At 43.1% G+C, this 16242-nt stretch overlaps 1 protein-coding gene across 1 annotated transcript in view; it reads left to right on the top strand.

Annotated features, from left to right (window-relative positions):
• The first annotated feature begins 2875 nt into the window (after positions 1-2875).
• LOC147706375 (cadherin-like protein 26) overlaps positions 2876-16242 on the top strand; it is a 359502-nt gene continuing 346135 nt past the window's right edge. Inside the window, exon 1 of the mRNA XM_086932874.1 lies at positions 2876-3028. Coding sequence (XP_086789000.1) covers positions 2993-3028 — 36 coding nt within the window. The 5' untranslated portion in view covers positions 2876-2992. The remainder of the gene's footprint in view (positions 3029-16242) is intronic.

Genomic DNA, 16242 nt, shown 5'->3' with positions numbered 1-16242 from the left:
CCCACCCTATTCCCCTATAAACCCACAACCTACTACAGAAAATAAATTAATACAATTAACATAATTATCAATTAATCAATTAATAAAAATGTATTACCAATTATATTTTAATTAATTACCAATTAAAAATTAATTAACAATTAATTCAAAATAAATATCAATAAATGAATTAACACATTTAATTAATTATAATTAAATTACTTCCCACCCTATTCCCCTATAAACCCACAACCCGCTACAGAATTATATTACGCAAAAATTAAATACCATCAAATTAATTAATTAAAATAAATTATAATATAAATATACACTTTTCGCACATATACTAACATAAAAAATACTTATATGGATATGGATATTATTAAAAGATTGATATTAACTTACTTACCTCAAATTCGATATTTTTGTTGTCTATATTCTGTCCATTCAATATTTTTGTTGTCTATATTCTGTCCATTCAATATTTTTGTTGTCTATATCCTGTCCATTCAATATTTTGTCCATTTTATATTTTGTATTCTATATTACTGCTATTCTATTCGATATTTTTGTAGTCTATATTCTGTCCATTCGATATTGTGTCCATTCTATATTTTTAATTCGATATTAATGCAAATCGATATTTAAAACTCAATATTGTGACTGTATACCCCCACCGACCATACACGCAACCTAGGATTCATCCTCGACTCCTCCCTCTCCATGTCTAAACAGGTCAACGCCGTCTCCTCCTCCTGCTACAACACCGTCCGCATGCTCCACAGGATCTACAAGTGGATACCGACCGAAACAAGAACGGCGACACAGGCCCTCGTCAGCAGCAGACTAGACTACGGCAATGCACTCTACGCAAGAATCCCCGCCAAACACCTACGATGACTACAACGCATCCAAAAATGCCTTCGCCTGACTGATCGTCAACATCCCCCGCCGCAGCCACATCACCCCCCCACCTGAGAGACCTACACTGGCTCCCCGTCGACAAGGGAATCACCTTCAAGCTCCTCATCCACACACGCAAAGCACTCCACAACGCCGGACCAGCCTACCTGAACAGCAGACTCAGCTTCTACACCCCCACCCGCCAGCTCCGCTCCGCCAGCCTCGCCCTCGCCGTTGTTCCCCTCATCCAACGAACAACCTCCGGCGGCAGATCCTTCTCTTACCTCGCCGCCAAGACCTGGAACACCCTCCCTCACCCACATACGGCAGACCCAAGACCTACTCGCCTTCAGAAGACTCCTCAAGACCTGGCTCTTCGAGCAGTAGCGGCACCCCCCCTCCCCTCAACGCCTTGAGCCCGTCATGGGTAAGTAGCGCGCTTTACAAGTACTCTGATTGATTGATTGATTGATTGAAAGGGGCACGGACTGCAAATCAATGCTTAATAAACTGCAGCCATTATTTCCAACGCTCCTAGAAGAACTTTGTGTATCATTGTTAGGTAGTAGGCCGTGTGCAGGGGTTTTAAATATTTCATTGCTTCTTGCAACAGGGCATCTTTGCTCAGGAGATGCGTGCCATATGCATATGTGCACAAGGAGCGCATAAACAGGAGTTCCCACACAGGTCAGAAAACACTCACGCACTCATAATCAGGTAGGGCAGGGGTCTTCAAACTGGGGGGGCGGTCACTCCCGGGGGCGGGGGGGCCTCAAGTGATCCCAGGTTCTGACCAAAAGAAGCATTATGCTGATGGCAGTGCTTTGTTTTAAGCAGGAAATATATGAGAGGTGCTCAGCCGCTCTGTAATGGGCCATCCCTTACATCTTTTGTCATTGAAATGTTAGCTGGGAGTTTGTTTCAAATAGGAAAGGGCTCCAAATATTCTTCAAATACCCCATCCTTATTTCTAATAAATTTGAATTGAATATTTCTAATAGTCACACTGTGGACAATTGTACACGTTAGTAAGGCCTGCCTGACCAGAAAAGTATGTTTGGCATTCATGTATTTAGTTGCATTTTTAAAACGGTATCAGAATTTACCAGTAATGTCTAAATATGTTTCGTGTTTAAAAAAATCAAGATATGTTTAAACATTGCCAATCAATAGAATAATTGCGAAAAATTCTGAGGGGGGGCCATGAATTATTTTTTCTCACTGGGGGGGGGGAATGGCAATAAAAAATTTGAAGAACGCTGAGGTAGGGTGACCAGGCGTCCTGGGTTTTCACCAGTTGTCCCGGTAAAATTCTGCAAATTTAGCTCACGTCCCGGTTTTTAGAGAGGGTCGGGAGAAAACTGTGGGTTCTGCCTTTTTATGTATTCCAGAGCAGAAACAGTTAACAGCTGTCTTTTATAAGAAAGCAATGCAATTAATAGGCATGATACTGGCTTCAAAATGTGCATTTTAGTTATTTACTCACTGTCCCTTCTTTAAATCTGTGCTGAAGAGCGCTGTCATTCCATGCGCTTGGTTTAAATTAAATTGCAGTCCTTTTTCTATTTTTTGCAAAATGACCCGTTTTTGGGCTTTAAAATTCCGGTCACCCTATAATCAGGGCCCTAGTGTTGATTCCGCCTCTTTCTTTCGCCCCCTCTACAATTCCCGTCTCTTAATCTTTCATCTTTATACAGGTAATTGGGATGGCGCGAAAGTTTCTGAGATAGTGTCGATAACCCCTCCACCCTTAAATCACGACCCCGAACACCTTGAACGAAACACAGTGGCCCGCTTCCCGCCCTGTGGGCTTCTGTTCAGAGCCCTGGACAAGACGCGAGCACACCTTTGCCTCTGAAGGCTCTCTCTCACCCGGCAGCTCCTGACCTCCCATCTACATACCACCGCCCCCCTCCCCGCGCCCCGTAGTGACGGGAGTGCGAGGTGTCCTGTGTCAATCAGTGAACGGCGGAGCTAGGGAGAGGCTGAGGCTGGGGCTGGAGGGGTGGGAGAGAAGCAGCCGTTCCTGCTGCACCCAGGAGCCCGCCAGCGCCCACATGCGAACTTCGCTTTACTCCTAGCGCTTCTGTGAGAAATAACACCACCTGGCATGGCGCTACACGGTCTAAAAGTTCTGGGATTCTTGGTAAGTGGTGACTTTTTATAAAGTTATTTCAAACTGTTGCTTTTTAGACTCTCTGGTTCGTGTTGACATTTAAAACAGCTACTACGCGATTAAGTTACTTATTAACTTCTGCCATAAAATAGTTGTTTTCGTGCAAAACATTGCAAAATACGCATTTATTCCTGTTACTTACAGCGCTTAAAACGACTAAGGTACAATATGAGGCGCTATATAAGTAGGACGTGTTCGTTAATCTGAACTACATACCAGTTTTATTCTGGCGAAAATATGATCTATTTTGTGTGTGCTGTTAATCAGAGTATGTTTGTGTTCAGCAGTTGTGAGTACACATCACTTGCTTTAGATTGCACCGTGCGTTGCTTAAATCCTCGGATATCCCGGGGGATCATGTTCACAATTAAAATATTACTCAATCCCTTTGTAGTGGATTATTAGCTCTTGGAAAGCTTCTGCGCAGCACTGACACTTTTCCCCCGAATGAAAATAAGATTCATTCTCTAAAAGAGTTTGTTTTAAATGTAAAGACACAAAAGAAAAGAGACGCGAGCCTCCGGCCGCAGGGCGCAACATGTGCGCAATTCTTTCGTTATTACGGTACGCTCGTCCCCCGGAGCTTCGGTGGATGCTTTAAGGTGAAGCTCGTACTCTGCTAGAACACACGCAGCCCCTTCAATGCTTCCATTGTGAGGCTCTGCCCGGGACTTCCGCTGTTGACATCTCCCTTAAGAGACCCGGCCTTCTCTCTCCCAGGTGTGAGAACAAAATAGACCATTTTATGGAGCGCGCGATCACACAGGGCGCTCGACAGACACCAGAGGTGTCTGACTATTGGCTTCTGGTCCTTAAATAAGGTTATCTTCTTCGGCACTTTCAACCTGCCTCGGGAATAAACAGTCCGAGCGATACATTATGGTTTCTCTGAGGCATCCTTTCTTTCTAACAGCGACTTTGACAGGCACTGGCTGTCATCTCTCAGAGTTGTACAACAATCACAGACACATTGAATCCAACATTTTCTCAGATGTTCGTTAGTATTATAGCAAATAAATGCGAGGTACATGGAGTCAAACTGAATACACCCACATTTTCTGATTCTGCTTGGATTTTAGGGAAAAATCCAGAGAAACATGACTGTTTGCAGATAAGGTGCTGTGCAGTGAGTGGATGATTTCAGACAGGCTTTCGTTTCTAGTGCACTCTACTGTGGGTGAATTTTCTCGCACTTTTGACTCACCGCACCATTAAAGATGTTTGGATTGAGGACATGGAGTGAAGAGAAAAGTCCTCACAACAAAATCTTTAAAGAGCAAAGTGTACCGCAGACCGTTAACATGGACAGGAGCAAGTATAGGACGTGCCAGTGTATATATAGGGGTTATATTATATACTATTGCGTATATGTTATTTTATAGCATTTTATAGTAAGCTGTGTATGCCATGATATGTTACAAAATGTTTTGTTGCTATGTTAAGGTATTTTATAGTATGAATTTTGTTTAATTACTTATGTGGCACATAATAATTTCCATGTTAATGTATGCAATAGAATGCTATTTTATGTTATGTTTGCCATGTTATGGCATGTCGAGTAACATATCTTGTTGTGGTATTCTTTTTCTCAATTATTAATGTTACATATGCTATGGTTCTTATCTTAAATTATTCAATAGTATGCTATGTTATGATTTGTTTAATACATCGTATAGCATGTTAAGAAATATAATGTTTTGGTCGTTATGTGTATTAAGGGCGGTTATGTTTTATCGTGGTATGTACATTACATGCTAACGTATTGCATTGACATGCAACCTATGTTGTGTTATGTTCCACAGTGGTTTATTTTCAATTCCCTTCTCTCGCTCGAGAGCAGAGGACCTAAACCCCAGAGATAGTCATGGAATCAATTGTTTTCTATAAACTTTTTTTGGAACAATGCATGCTAATTAATCCACTAATTAACGGATTAACTACACACATTTACACAACCTCAACATTACTGATTCCTTTCGGATTAAAAGTAAAACCCATGTGTTCTACATGAATTGTATTCATATATTTTATATGTAGTTGTTCAATGTTTAGGGTAATGTTTGCACTTTTAAAAACTGTTTAGCGAAACAAAATACAATAAACATGAAAGGTTCTTCTAAACTGATCGACTCTAACATATTGCGCAAAGGGAGGCAACAATGGAATACGTGGTTATGATGCATGATTCTCACTGACATCTGTCACCAACCAAAGGTCTTGCATGTACAATACTTCATGATGTTATAAGGTAGTTTGTAAGACCCTTACCCCAACAGAGAAATCAACCCTTGAATATAGCCAGGGGCTACTGGAATTATACAGCCGCAGAGCAGATTATGCGGCAAAGTGGAGTAAATTACGCAACAAGAAAAGGCAAATTATTTGTCATGCAGCACATTTTTCATAGTATTGCTTCATTATTTTGTCAATTTTAAACTTGTTAACACTATCTGTACAGTAGTTGCACCTGTTTAGTATCTTATTAACACCCAAAAATAGCAATACGCTACAGAAAGGTGACTAGTCAACTTTTGCACAGAGCCTTCCACTGCACGGATACAGATGTTGTTGCATCTTGACTAACTTTTTAACCGTTTGAGCTAGAAACAATTTTTTGTTGTTAAAATCAGCAGATTATGAAGAGGAGGATGGAGTATGTGGCAAATGTGGGAAATCTATAACTATGCAAAAATCACTGCGGCTGCACAATAATCGCATAATTCCAGTGGCCCTGAATATAGCAGACCATTTGCACCCACACTCAGGTAGTGAGTTAGCAAACAGCTGTATTCTGAGCTCGTGCTTCAGTAAAAACTAAAAAACGTGTTATGCAACAAACACTAGTGTACTTCACCACACGAATCCATGCACACGACGCTGCCACTGACGCATAACAGGATCTACCCCACCGCTATCCAGTAAATATGTCACTTGAAAGTACACCTGCCCCCAACCACCATCACCCACCTCTTAAATATCTGAAAACGAACCAAAAGCACTGTCAGCTGTGGACTGGGTCAACGAGAATCCTAGGACTGCAGAGGGCCACCAGATTCCAAATACACCAGGTAGGAAGTGCTGTAGAAATTCCCAAACCAAAGTTTGCAACTGAATACCATGAGGCCAAATGAATGTGAAACCTTTTTATACTTGCATATTAGGGAATGGAGAACTTCTAGATTTGCTGACAATGTATGACACGGACAGATGTGAAACTGACAGAAAACATGAACAAAATAATATTGCACCATTTTGCATAACTGCATAGTAAGGGCCCTAGAAGGCCAGTGAGCCTTACACTCTGCCTTTCAAAAATGTAGCAAACTGTGTTTTGTAGTTTCTTTTTTACGTAACTAGTCAAAATAATATGTGTAACAAAGTAATCTGTTACTCGAGGGCATACCCTTTGGAGTGTTATAAATCTACAGCAAATCCAGTTTAATTTCTTTACCTTGCATCAAATAAATCCTCTACATTTTATGCTGTGGCACCAAATTAAACATGGATGTCCTTTGATGATTGCTCTTGGCTTTCTGTCTAGTCCATTAAGTGTTGGCGGGGCCACATGCAGCTCTTAACTGCTTCTAGGCGCTCACTGCATTCTTGGATTATGCACTCTCTTTGAAAGCAGAAACCCATGTACTCTGGTGCTCGGCTCTCTGGGTGAGAAACGATGGACCCCAGTCAAAGGCTGAGCAGGAAGTTGTCACACAATCATGGATTGGACATGTGCTTCCTCGGACCTGTGACCCTGTAAGAACCCCGTCCTAGCACACACAGGGTACGCCTCGAGACAGCGGACACCATTCTAGCCAGGCACGGTACCTGAATATCGCTGCCTGACAAAAATACTCTGGGGTGGATTTACAAGCCCCTTGCGCCTCATTTGCGCCGATGTTGTGTCACTTTTGTGATGCAGCGCCGGCGTGAACCATATGCCACGTTGCACCCTATTTACAACGTGACGCATCTAGGGAGATGCGTCACGTTGTAAAGCCCTGCGCCACATGAAACCTGCGTCAGCTTTCATGTGGGCATGCCGTCGCAGGGGGGGGGGGGGCGCTTTCAGTTGCCGGAACGCCTCGGAAAAGTGCCTGAGTGAAATCTACAAGATTTAATTCAGTCACTTTTCCGACGCCGCTGCGTCAAAACCTTGCGCCTGCTTGAAGCAGGCATAAGGCTTGACGCACCATGTTGGACATAGGCGGGGTTGGAACAGTGCTGGAGTTGCGTCGCGCCCGCAACACAACTCCAGCACTGCGCCAACCTTACGCTAGCAGATGCAACACGCATCTGTTTATCCTTGCGCCATGAAGCCCCGCATTGTAAATGCGGCGCATCTGTGGTGGCGCAAGGGTAAACTTGCGTCACGTATCTTTCCTGGCGTGTCCCTGTTGATTTGCAGGGATGCGCCAGGAAACATAAACCTGCCCCTCTGTCCTAAAAATTGTTTACAAGAATATCACCCCCTTTGAGTTAAGAACAGAAAATCTACACTAATTGGAGCAATATTTTGTCAACTACGTCAGGTCACGATTTTTATGTCAAATTATATTTTCATTACTGATATTCTGATATAAAACCACCTGCACGTGCCTTAAAGCTTTTCCCTTACCTTTGGGTCTGCAGTTATTCCTTGATCTTCATATCTAAAAATATGGCAGCCAAAATCAGAATATTAGCATTGGGGGCTACAGGTCACTTATCTCCCACTACTGATAATTTCTACTTCTCATGTCCATGGAAGTGCCTTCCCAGTGTGTTCTTGCGGTTAGAGTGTTTGCCTTTTATTGCAGTATTATCCATGTACTTGTGTTTGGTACCCTCTTGCAACTTGCACTCACCACTTTGCCCCTGTAACACACGGTTTGCTTCCTCTCACAGGTTTTTTACCTTTGATACTTACACAAGTGCCACTTTTGCCTACGTAATCGTTTGTTCTTGTGCTTGAGTGTGTAACATATACTGCATTATTATACCACAAATTATACTCTATTTTCTCTTGTAGCCTGCACACTTGTCACTTTTCCCTCCTGAGCACTTTTTACTACCTCATGTATTTTTGGTAGCCCACATTTTTACTACCTCATGTATTTTGTTTGCTCACAAGTGTCACAATTACCTTGTCTACCTCATGTATTTTTGGTTTCTCACAATTTTTACTACCTCATGTATTCTTGGTTGCTCACAATTATCACTTTACCGTATGTAACATAACGAATGCCTCTGCAATCTGTTGCTCGTGTAACGTTCTCAGTTTGTATCTTTTCTGTTCCTATTGTGAAGCGCTCTGACACCTTCGGGTAAAGTCCGCGCTATATAAAATTGCATAAATAATAAAAAATAATAAAAAACTTAATTTGATAGATCCAACATTGTCTTTTTCAGAAGGACCAGGGCTGTTTCTGAACTTGAGCGTCCTTATCTTATTCATAGAAAAGTTGGAATTCTTTGAAACATTTTCCCTAAAATATTTTAGGGCTTGCTAATGTAAAATGCTGATTAGAGCAATTTCTGTCTCGTAGCGTTAATGTTTTTTTTTTTAAAACACTTCACTTCTATGACTAAATCGATTTCTTACTGCTTATGTAAACATTTCAGTGTGTGTCACTTTGCAAACCGTAATCTGTGAAGGCTGCCATATCACTAATTGGGCCAACATAAACATTGCACAAAGAGATCTCTGTTTGATATCTTATATAATTACATTCTTCCACAGTGCAGGTAATAAACTGAAACAAATACGTGTAATCTTGCCCAACAAATTGTATAAACAACTCAAAGTAATTATTTTAATTGCAGAAGAACACTTTTCTCCTTTAGTTTCACTTACATACCAGACATTCACTTTACAAACAAATCAGGTTAATACTTGATGACAATTCTAGCGAATAAACTTAGCTCTGTAGTAGAGAGGAAGGGTAAATCGCGCTGTAAGTATGGTTCAGTACAGGTACGATTTGCGTTTCTGCAAATAGAGATGAAAAGGCAATAATGAAAGTGCAAATTGCACTGAAAAGGCAGTGGCACAGTGCAAAGCTCAGTAATGGACTGAGATGACAGAACAGTTTCTGCTGTTCTCCATTGTCATCAATTAGGCGTAGTAGGTAGGCGTAGTTCAGGGCTGAACTGGAGACCAAAATCTGGCACTTAAAAAATATTCAGACCAACCCCACAGTGCCGGTGGCTAATGCCAATGGTAAGAATCCGGGCATGATGGCTTTCTTGGTTGGATCACTGCAGCCCATTCAACTCTGAAAAAGGCCCATAATCCTGAAACCCACCAGTCAGCCGCGTGCTCCCCCACATTGGCGGATGAGCGTCGCCCCACTGCCTGGCGCAGAGATAGCAGGTGAAAAATAGAACGATGTTCTATCATCGTTTTATTTTTCATGTTCCGGCTCTGAGCCAGCGCATACAGGGAGGAGCTGGGCCGAGGCATGGGAGGGGCGAGGAGGAGTCCTATTTGCACTTCTACGTGGTCATCAGCCGTGGGCGGTAGTGGGAGTACCTGCCGGGCGGTGACGTGGGGAGGGGGAGGGGCAGGGTGGGGGGTAGTGAACTATGGATTACGGAGGTATACAGGTAAGTAAACATATAAATAACTAAAATGAATTTTGTTGCGTGCACTGCATCCCCAAATTCATTTTATTTATTTCTATGTTTACTTACCTGTAAACCTCCGTAATCCATAGTTTACTACCCCCCCAACCTGCCCCTCCCCCTACCCACATCACCGCCCGGCAGGTCCTTCAACACCCAACCGCGACTGGTGCTCATGTGTGTTTGGCCCGCCATCTCAGGCCGGCCAAACACACATGCGCACTTAGGTTTCTCCAACCCGGCTGCACTGAACAGCCGGGCTGTAGAAACCCCACAGACTCCCTGTCCTGAGCGGAGCATCTTTCCAGCCCGCTCAGGCCAATCCATGTGCTGCTCTCATAGCATGCTCTCCCTCCCGTTTCCCCTCCCCTACCCCGCTACTCTGTGTTTGTGGCGGCCGACACTGCCACCTGTGAAATTCCGGAGTGTCAGAATGGCCAGTTTGGCCAGATCCTTGGCTTACCTTTTTCTCCCCTGGTACTGCCCTTGCTACTCCTGATTTCAGGGTTCACTAAGACAGCAACAAAAAAGGAAACACATTTATCTTTTCTACTTTACACACCGAAACCTTCCTTTATCTCCTAAGCAGCAAATAGGAGGTTATCAAGAGGATACTGATGGGATCAATGGTCAACCTTGTGTTGTCATCAGAGTTCACTTTCAGCTACCCCATCTATTTCAAATGACATCCTAATGTATCAGATACCCTCATGTTGATGATCACAATGCTTGGGAGGTAGATGAAAACGCTATTGGAGATAGACCAGGAATCCTCTACCACACTCCCACTCTGACTCAACCTACAGGCTGGCAAAGAGCCTCTGACAGAGAAGAGGAACTTAAAGGGTGAGGAGCAAAATAGAGGAGGATGGGCAGGTTGTGTATGTGTTTACCTAATCAGCCGACTTGTAAGAATTGACTGCAATCTGCCCTGGTGATATGTACACTCAAATGCAAGGTCAAAAGGACTGTGGTCCATAGCCGGACATGAATACACCAAGGGCATGGAAATGTGGCGAAAACATCTCTCAGCCCTTAGGACCTCTTTCTTGTGTCACAACATCACATGAAGGTTCTTAATTTTAAGCTTGATTCTGGCTATCGACCAGATGTCTTCAGCAGAATTCCTACGTTAATGCTGTTATTGTATCAATGTCACCACCACCTCCAGCTACTGATTATGGTGGGAGAGAGAACAGAAGAGTTGGAGAGAGCTCTGGATAAGGAGATCGCAATAAAGAAGACAATGCCTGGCCTTTTTGTAGGGTTGGGCGATACATTTTGCTCCACTGGCAGAGTTTGCGAAGTTTTGGCCACTACTTGTTGCGCTTGTAATGCGGAGTTTCAGCCAAAGTCCACCAATCGCTGCATGGTGGTCTTTTTTCTCACGTACGGCTCGCCAATGGTAAGGTGACAAGTGAGAATTGGCGTTCCTTAGCACCATTTTTCGGGTGGTAGGAGGGCACCTGGCGAGATTTTCTCAAAATGGGCAGTCGTGACCATTGTCGATTAGAAAGCTGCCACTTTAGTACAAAATCTACTAGCACAGCAGCAAAGAAGTAACTCCCTCTTGCGCTCCACTTATTGCCATTCATGCAGATTTTGCTATGCAGAAAAAGCTTCCAGTTCAAAAAATCAGCGCTAGCAGCACAATGTACCAAATTTCACCCGCTCGCAGAACTGTGTGGAATCTCAGAATTTTCATGTAACTCTGTGGAATTCCGCAGAGTGAAACTCTATGAGATCCCCCTCCCATACTTTTTTGTATCATATTTGCAAACTCCATACCAACATACATCAGAACAAATCTGTCTTACCATACCATCCTAAACTAAATGAAAAAGCTATTTTTCAAACTTCAGTTCTCAAATTGATCTAAATTCTGTTTGGAACATTGCCCAGATGCATCAAGCATTTTTGGAGTCGCAAACGGTGCGATTCCTTAAAATCGGCCGTTTGCGACTACAAAAATGCTTTTTGCTATGCATCATTAGTTTTTGTACAAATTCGCTAATTTTGCGAATTTTTTAAATGCGATTGCATTTAAGGAATCGCAATTTTGCGATTCCTTAAATGGAATGCATCATTGTTAAAAAATTAGCGAATTTTAAAATTGCAAGTGCAAATTACCACGAGTTTGAACCTCGTGGTAATTTGCAAAATTGTTTAAAAAAGCACAAAAATGCATTTTTTAAACTGTTAAGTTACAGACACACATGTCCTTAGGACATGTGTGTATGTAACTTACATGTAAAAGTGCATTTCATGGGTGCAGGGGGGGTCCTTTGGACCCCCCTCTCCACCCTTGAAATGCTTTGTTGAATTCCGATTTTCAAATTGCGAATTCGCAATTCCCATTCATTCCTATGGGCATTTCAGACCATAGGAATGAATGGGAAATGCGAATTCGCAATTTGAAAATCACATTTTTTATGCTTTTCGGTAAAAATTGCGATTTTTACCGAATCACAAAAAAAATGCGAAAAAAATTAGGGGAGGAGAAGCCCTTTGATGTGCTTCACACCAATGCGCCTCACAGTCATTCCTCTTGTTTGTATTTGCTTCGGCTGCCATTCTCAGACTCCACGATCTGCTCATGTGCACAAGACGCTTTACACATTACACTCATCTGCCTGAAGTGGGAGTTTTAAACAAGCAAAGCTGGTCCTTCTGTACTTGCAGTTTCACTTCTAAGGTGTGTTGTTATTTATCATGATTTTTAGCTGAGGTGTATCACGCTCGTTCATGAGTTTGATCTTTTCATACTGTGAAATGTTTTCTAAGTTGTTTTTGATTGTCTTACCGCTGGAGGTCTCCCTGTGCTACATTTAGCCTCTGACACATGCAACGCCACTCAACCACGCAACGCCACTCAACCATGCAACGCCACTCAACCATGCAACGCCACTCAACCATGCAACGCCACTCACACATGCAACGCCACTCACACATGCAACGCCACTCACACATGCAACGCCACTCACACATGCAACGCCACTCACACATGCAACGCTACTCAACCACCCAACGCCACTCAACCACGCAACGCCACTCAACCACGCAACGCCACTCAACCACGCAACGCCACTCAACCACGCAACGCCACTCACCCACGCAACGCCACTCACACACGCAATGCCACTCACACACGCAACGCCACTCACACAAGCAACGCCACTCACACACGCAACGCCACTCACACATGCAACGCCACTCACACACGCAACGCCACTCACACACGCAACGCCACTCACACACGCAACGCCACTCCCACACGCAACGCCACTCACACATGCAACGCCACTCACACACGCAACGCCACTCACACACGCAACACCACTCACACACGCAACGCCACTCACACACTCAACGGCACTCACACACGCAACGCCACTCACACACGCAACGCCACTCACACACGCAACGCCACTCACACATGCAACGCCACTCACACACGCAACGCCACTCACACACGCAACGTCACTCTCACACGCAATGCCACTCTCACACGCACTGTGCAGTGCACAATAGGTCTCGCAGTAGGAAAGTTGGAGATATTGGTTTTGTAAATGACAAAGCCCTTTATGTTTTTAACATGCAAAATAAAAATAAAAGGCATTGTTATTTGCAATTGTAATAGCTCCAACTTTCCTACTGCGAGACCTATTGGCAACGCCAGTGCTTGTTACTTTTTTCCAAATACCTAAGATGAAGAGGGAATGCTTCTCAATGAATTGTGTTTGTTTGAAGGGGACTTAGAGGGGTTGATGGCACTTGAACCTTGGGGGAGTTTATGTACTAACATTTAAAATTTTAAAAACTAGCTTGTGCAATATAATGTGACCCCCAACTACCTGAGTGTTTGGAATAAATTCTGTTTGGGAATCAAGTAGTCCAATGATGCACCTGACTATGATTGTTCTATGTGGCAAAGCGCACCGGCGAGTAACAATACTGTGCCTGATAAATGAAGTCATCTGGCACAACCCCATGAGATATTTTGTTCTCCCAATAACACCCTAAGTTGAAAGCATAGTTCTGTTTTTCACTCGTTCATCATACATTCATTATATATACCTTCTTTCTCTTGTTAACTCCTTACAAGTGAGTCACCATTTGATATTGTGTTTACTTTTATCATGTATACCTATTTTGTTTGCTGCAACAAAACATCAAGTACATGAATGAATAATTAAATAAAGTCTAAAAACTTTCAGCGTAAGGAAAGACACTAGTTACCTGAAAGTTAACTCACAATACACTAGAATATTATACTCAAGCATTTATAACTGTGCCTGCTGAGGCAGAATCTAGGTAACGCAAAATATGTTCACATTATGCACTAGTTTTTTTATTAGGTCTCGCCTAGCGATGCAGCGCACGCGCTGATTGCTATGGTGAGTCCTATAGTCGTCCCTTTTGCTAGCGAAGGGAGACAGGAGATCACACGCGCCTGGACAGGCGATGTGCCTGTCCGCGCTCGTGGCGTTTGAGCAGAACACGTGCCATTCGCGCTTTCACTCTCATGGTGACAACTTGTTCAAAAGACTTTCATTTTCATTACATCTTCATTAGACGCGTTCCAGCTGTAGTGGAACACAAGTGCCCAGGGATTTCTCAGAAGCGTGATGGATTGACTGACACCCATGTCAATATAGTTAAAAAATTCTTGTGGATGGGAGAGCAGGATGCGTGGTATTTTTACGAGGTTTCACATTACACAAACTTGAAATAAATAAAAAAAATCACTAGCAAGCGGTGATCTAAAACCTTCACTAACGGTTTGCCAGCAATAAGAACCTGACCTGGAAACAGCAATGTTTTCCTGATACTTTATGCAAATCACCAATACTGGAAATGTGGATTAACCAACCAGCCTAATCTGTGCAACTCTTACTATGTAAAACAGCTTTGAGGAGGCCCCGATTAAAAATGCACACAATTCTTGAGCCTGCCCGCAGAAACTGCAAGGATTACATGCAGGATGCAATTCCCACCGCGACGGACCTTTCGAAAATGAAGCTGATCTTGTAATGTAATCTGTAGAGCATGATGGTAGGAGCACGCCTGAGGTACTAACACATCATAGATACGTTAACTACACCAAAAACAAATCGGCCACCAATACTAATAAAACTGCAATGTTATGGATAAAAAAACATAACATTTTGCATACAAAGTCAAGAAAAGTTGCATAGGCGCCATTTCTAAAGTCCAAAAGCACAGCGTGCTGCATGGGAGAGCGTGTGGTGCTTGAAACTGCTTTGGGGCTGTAAATAAAACATAAGGAGTAACAACACACGAATGAGGGGCAGTTCTGATGGGAGGTGGTAACAAAAGAGAGGGAGGTACTAAGGAGGGACTACTAAGCATATTCACAAATTAAAAGCCACCATTTACCCTGGACAGAAGCCAATTGAAAAGATGGGCGGAGAAATGGGCGGAGGTTCCAGTCCAAACCTGAATACAGTACGTCTCGGAGAAACAGCGCAAGCAATGCTAGACAAGACATAAACAATCATTTGCAATGCAATAGGTCTCGTATTTACGCAAGTTTGAGCTATTGTCATTGCAAATAACAATACCTTTTATTTGTGTTTTTGTTTTTAAAACATAAATAAAAGGCATTGTCATTGTCATTTACAGTACCAATAGCTTAAACTCGCGTAAATGTGAGACCTATTGCATTGCAAGTGCTTGTTGTTGGTATCGAGGTTTCTTCAGTAATCAATGTACTCAGTGAATACCTCAAAATGGTGAAGCCTGATGAGACACTGGGTGTTGTTATTGATGATGTGGCACTCACAAACCATCACAAGTTCGGAAATGCTCTTCACTAACCCAACCACATCTGTGCCGGACAAACACAGCCACTGTGGGGCATATCATCTCCCGCTCAAGACCAGTGACTCTGTTACCCTTCTCAGGAAGTCCGTGAGCATGTAGCTACCCTTACGGACAGAGCACCCCTCCCTCTCATCCCTCTCATCCTCCAGCCCCTATGTGGGGTTGCAGGAGCTTGATGCATGCAACTGTTGAAGGCACTCTTGGTTCAAAGTCTCTGAGTATATGAGCGAGCCACCTGGGATGCTAGAACAAGCCAAGCCCATCCCCTCTACTTCGGTGGTGTGGGTTTAAAAATTGACAAAGTAATCTTCAGTCATGTTTTTAGGTTGACTCTGCAAAATGTATCCATTATAAAACTCGGATGATGGAATAATTGGCAAAGGTCTCTTTGGGGGATACAAAGAAGAAGAGTTCTGCAACGCCACGCAACATACAGGGTTTAAGCAATTATCATAAGTTGCAATATAGCAGTTATTGGAAGTCATACTAATGCACTAACCAGAAGCCCTCAAAGTGAGACAATGCCTTCTGGTTAGTAAATTGCTAGGACCGAACAATAGATGGCTACTGCAGGTTATACATGATTATAGCTCCACCTGACAAACCTTTGTCCTAACCCACTCCTGTCAGCAGGAGAAAGGAGTTGTTGGTGAGTGACTGGAGCAGAGTCATGAGAAGGGAGTCCTTCTTCTCACAGTTGCAGGAGAGAAGGGTTTGGTTGGCATCCTTAGGGA

The sequence above is a fragment of the Lissotriton vulgaris genome, chromosome 7 (genome assembly GCF_964263255.1).
Source record: "Lissotriton vulgaris chromosome 7, aLisVul1.2, whole genome shotgun sequence".
Classification (NCBI taxonomy): Eukaryota; Metazoa; Chordata; class Amphibia; order Caudata; family Salamandridae; genus Lissotriton; species Lissotriton vulgaris.
This window is presented reverse-complemented; position numbering and strand designations above follow the sequence as displayed.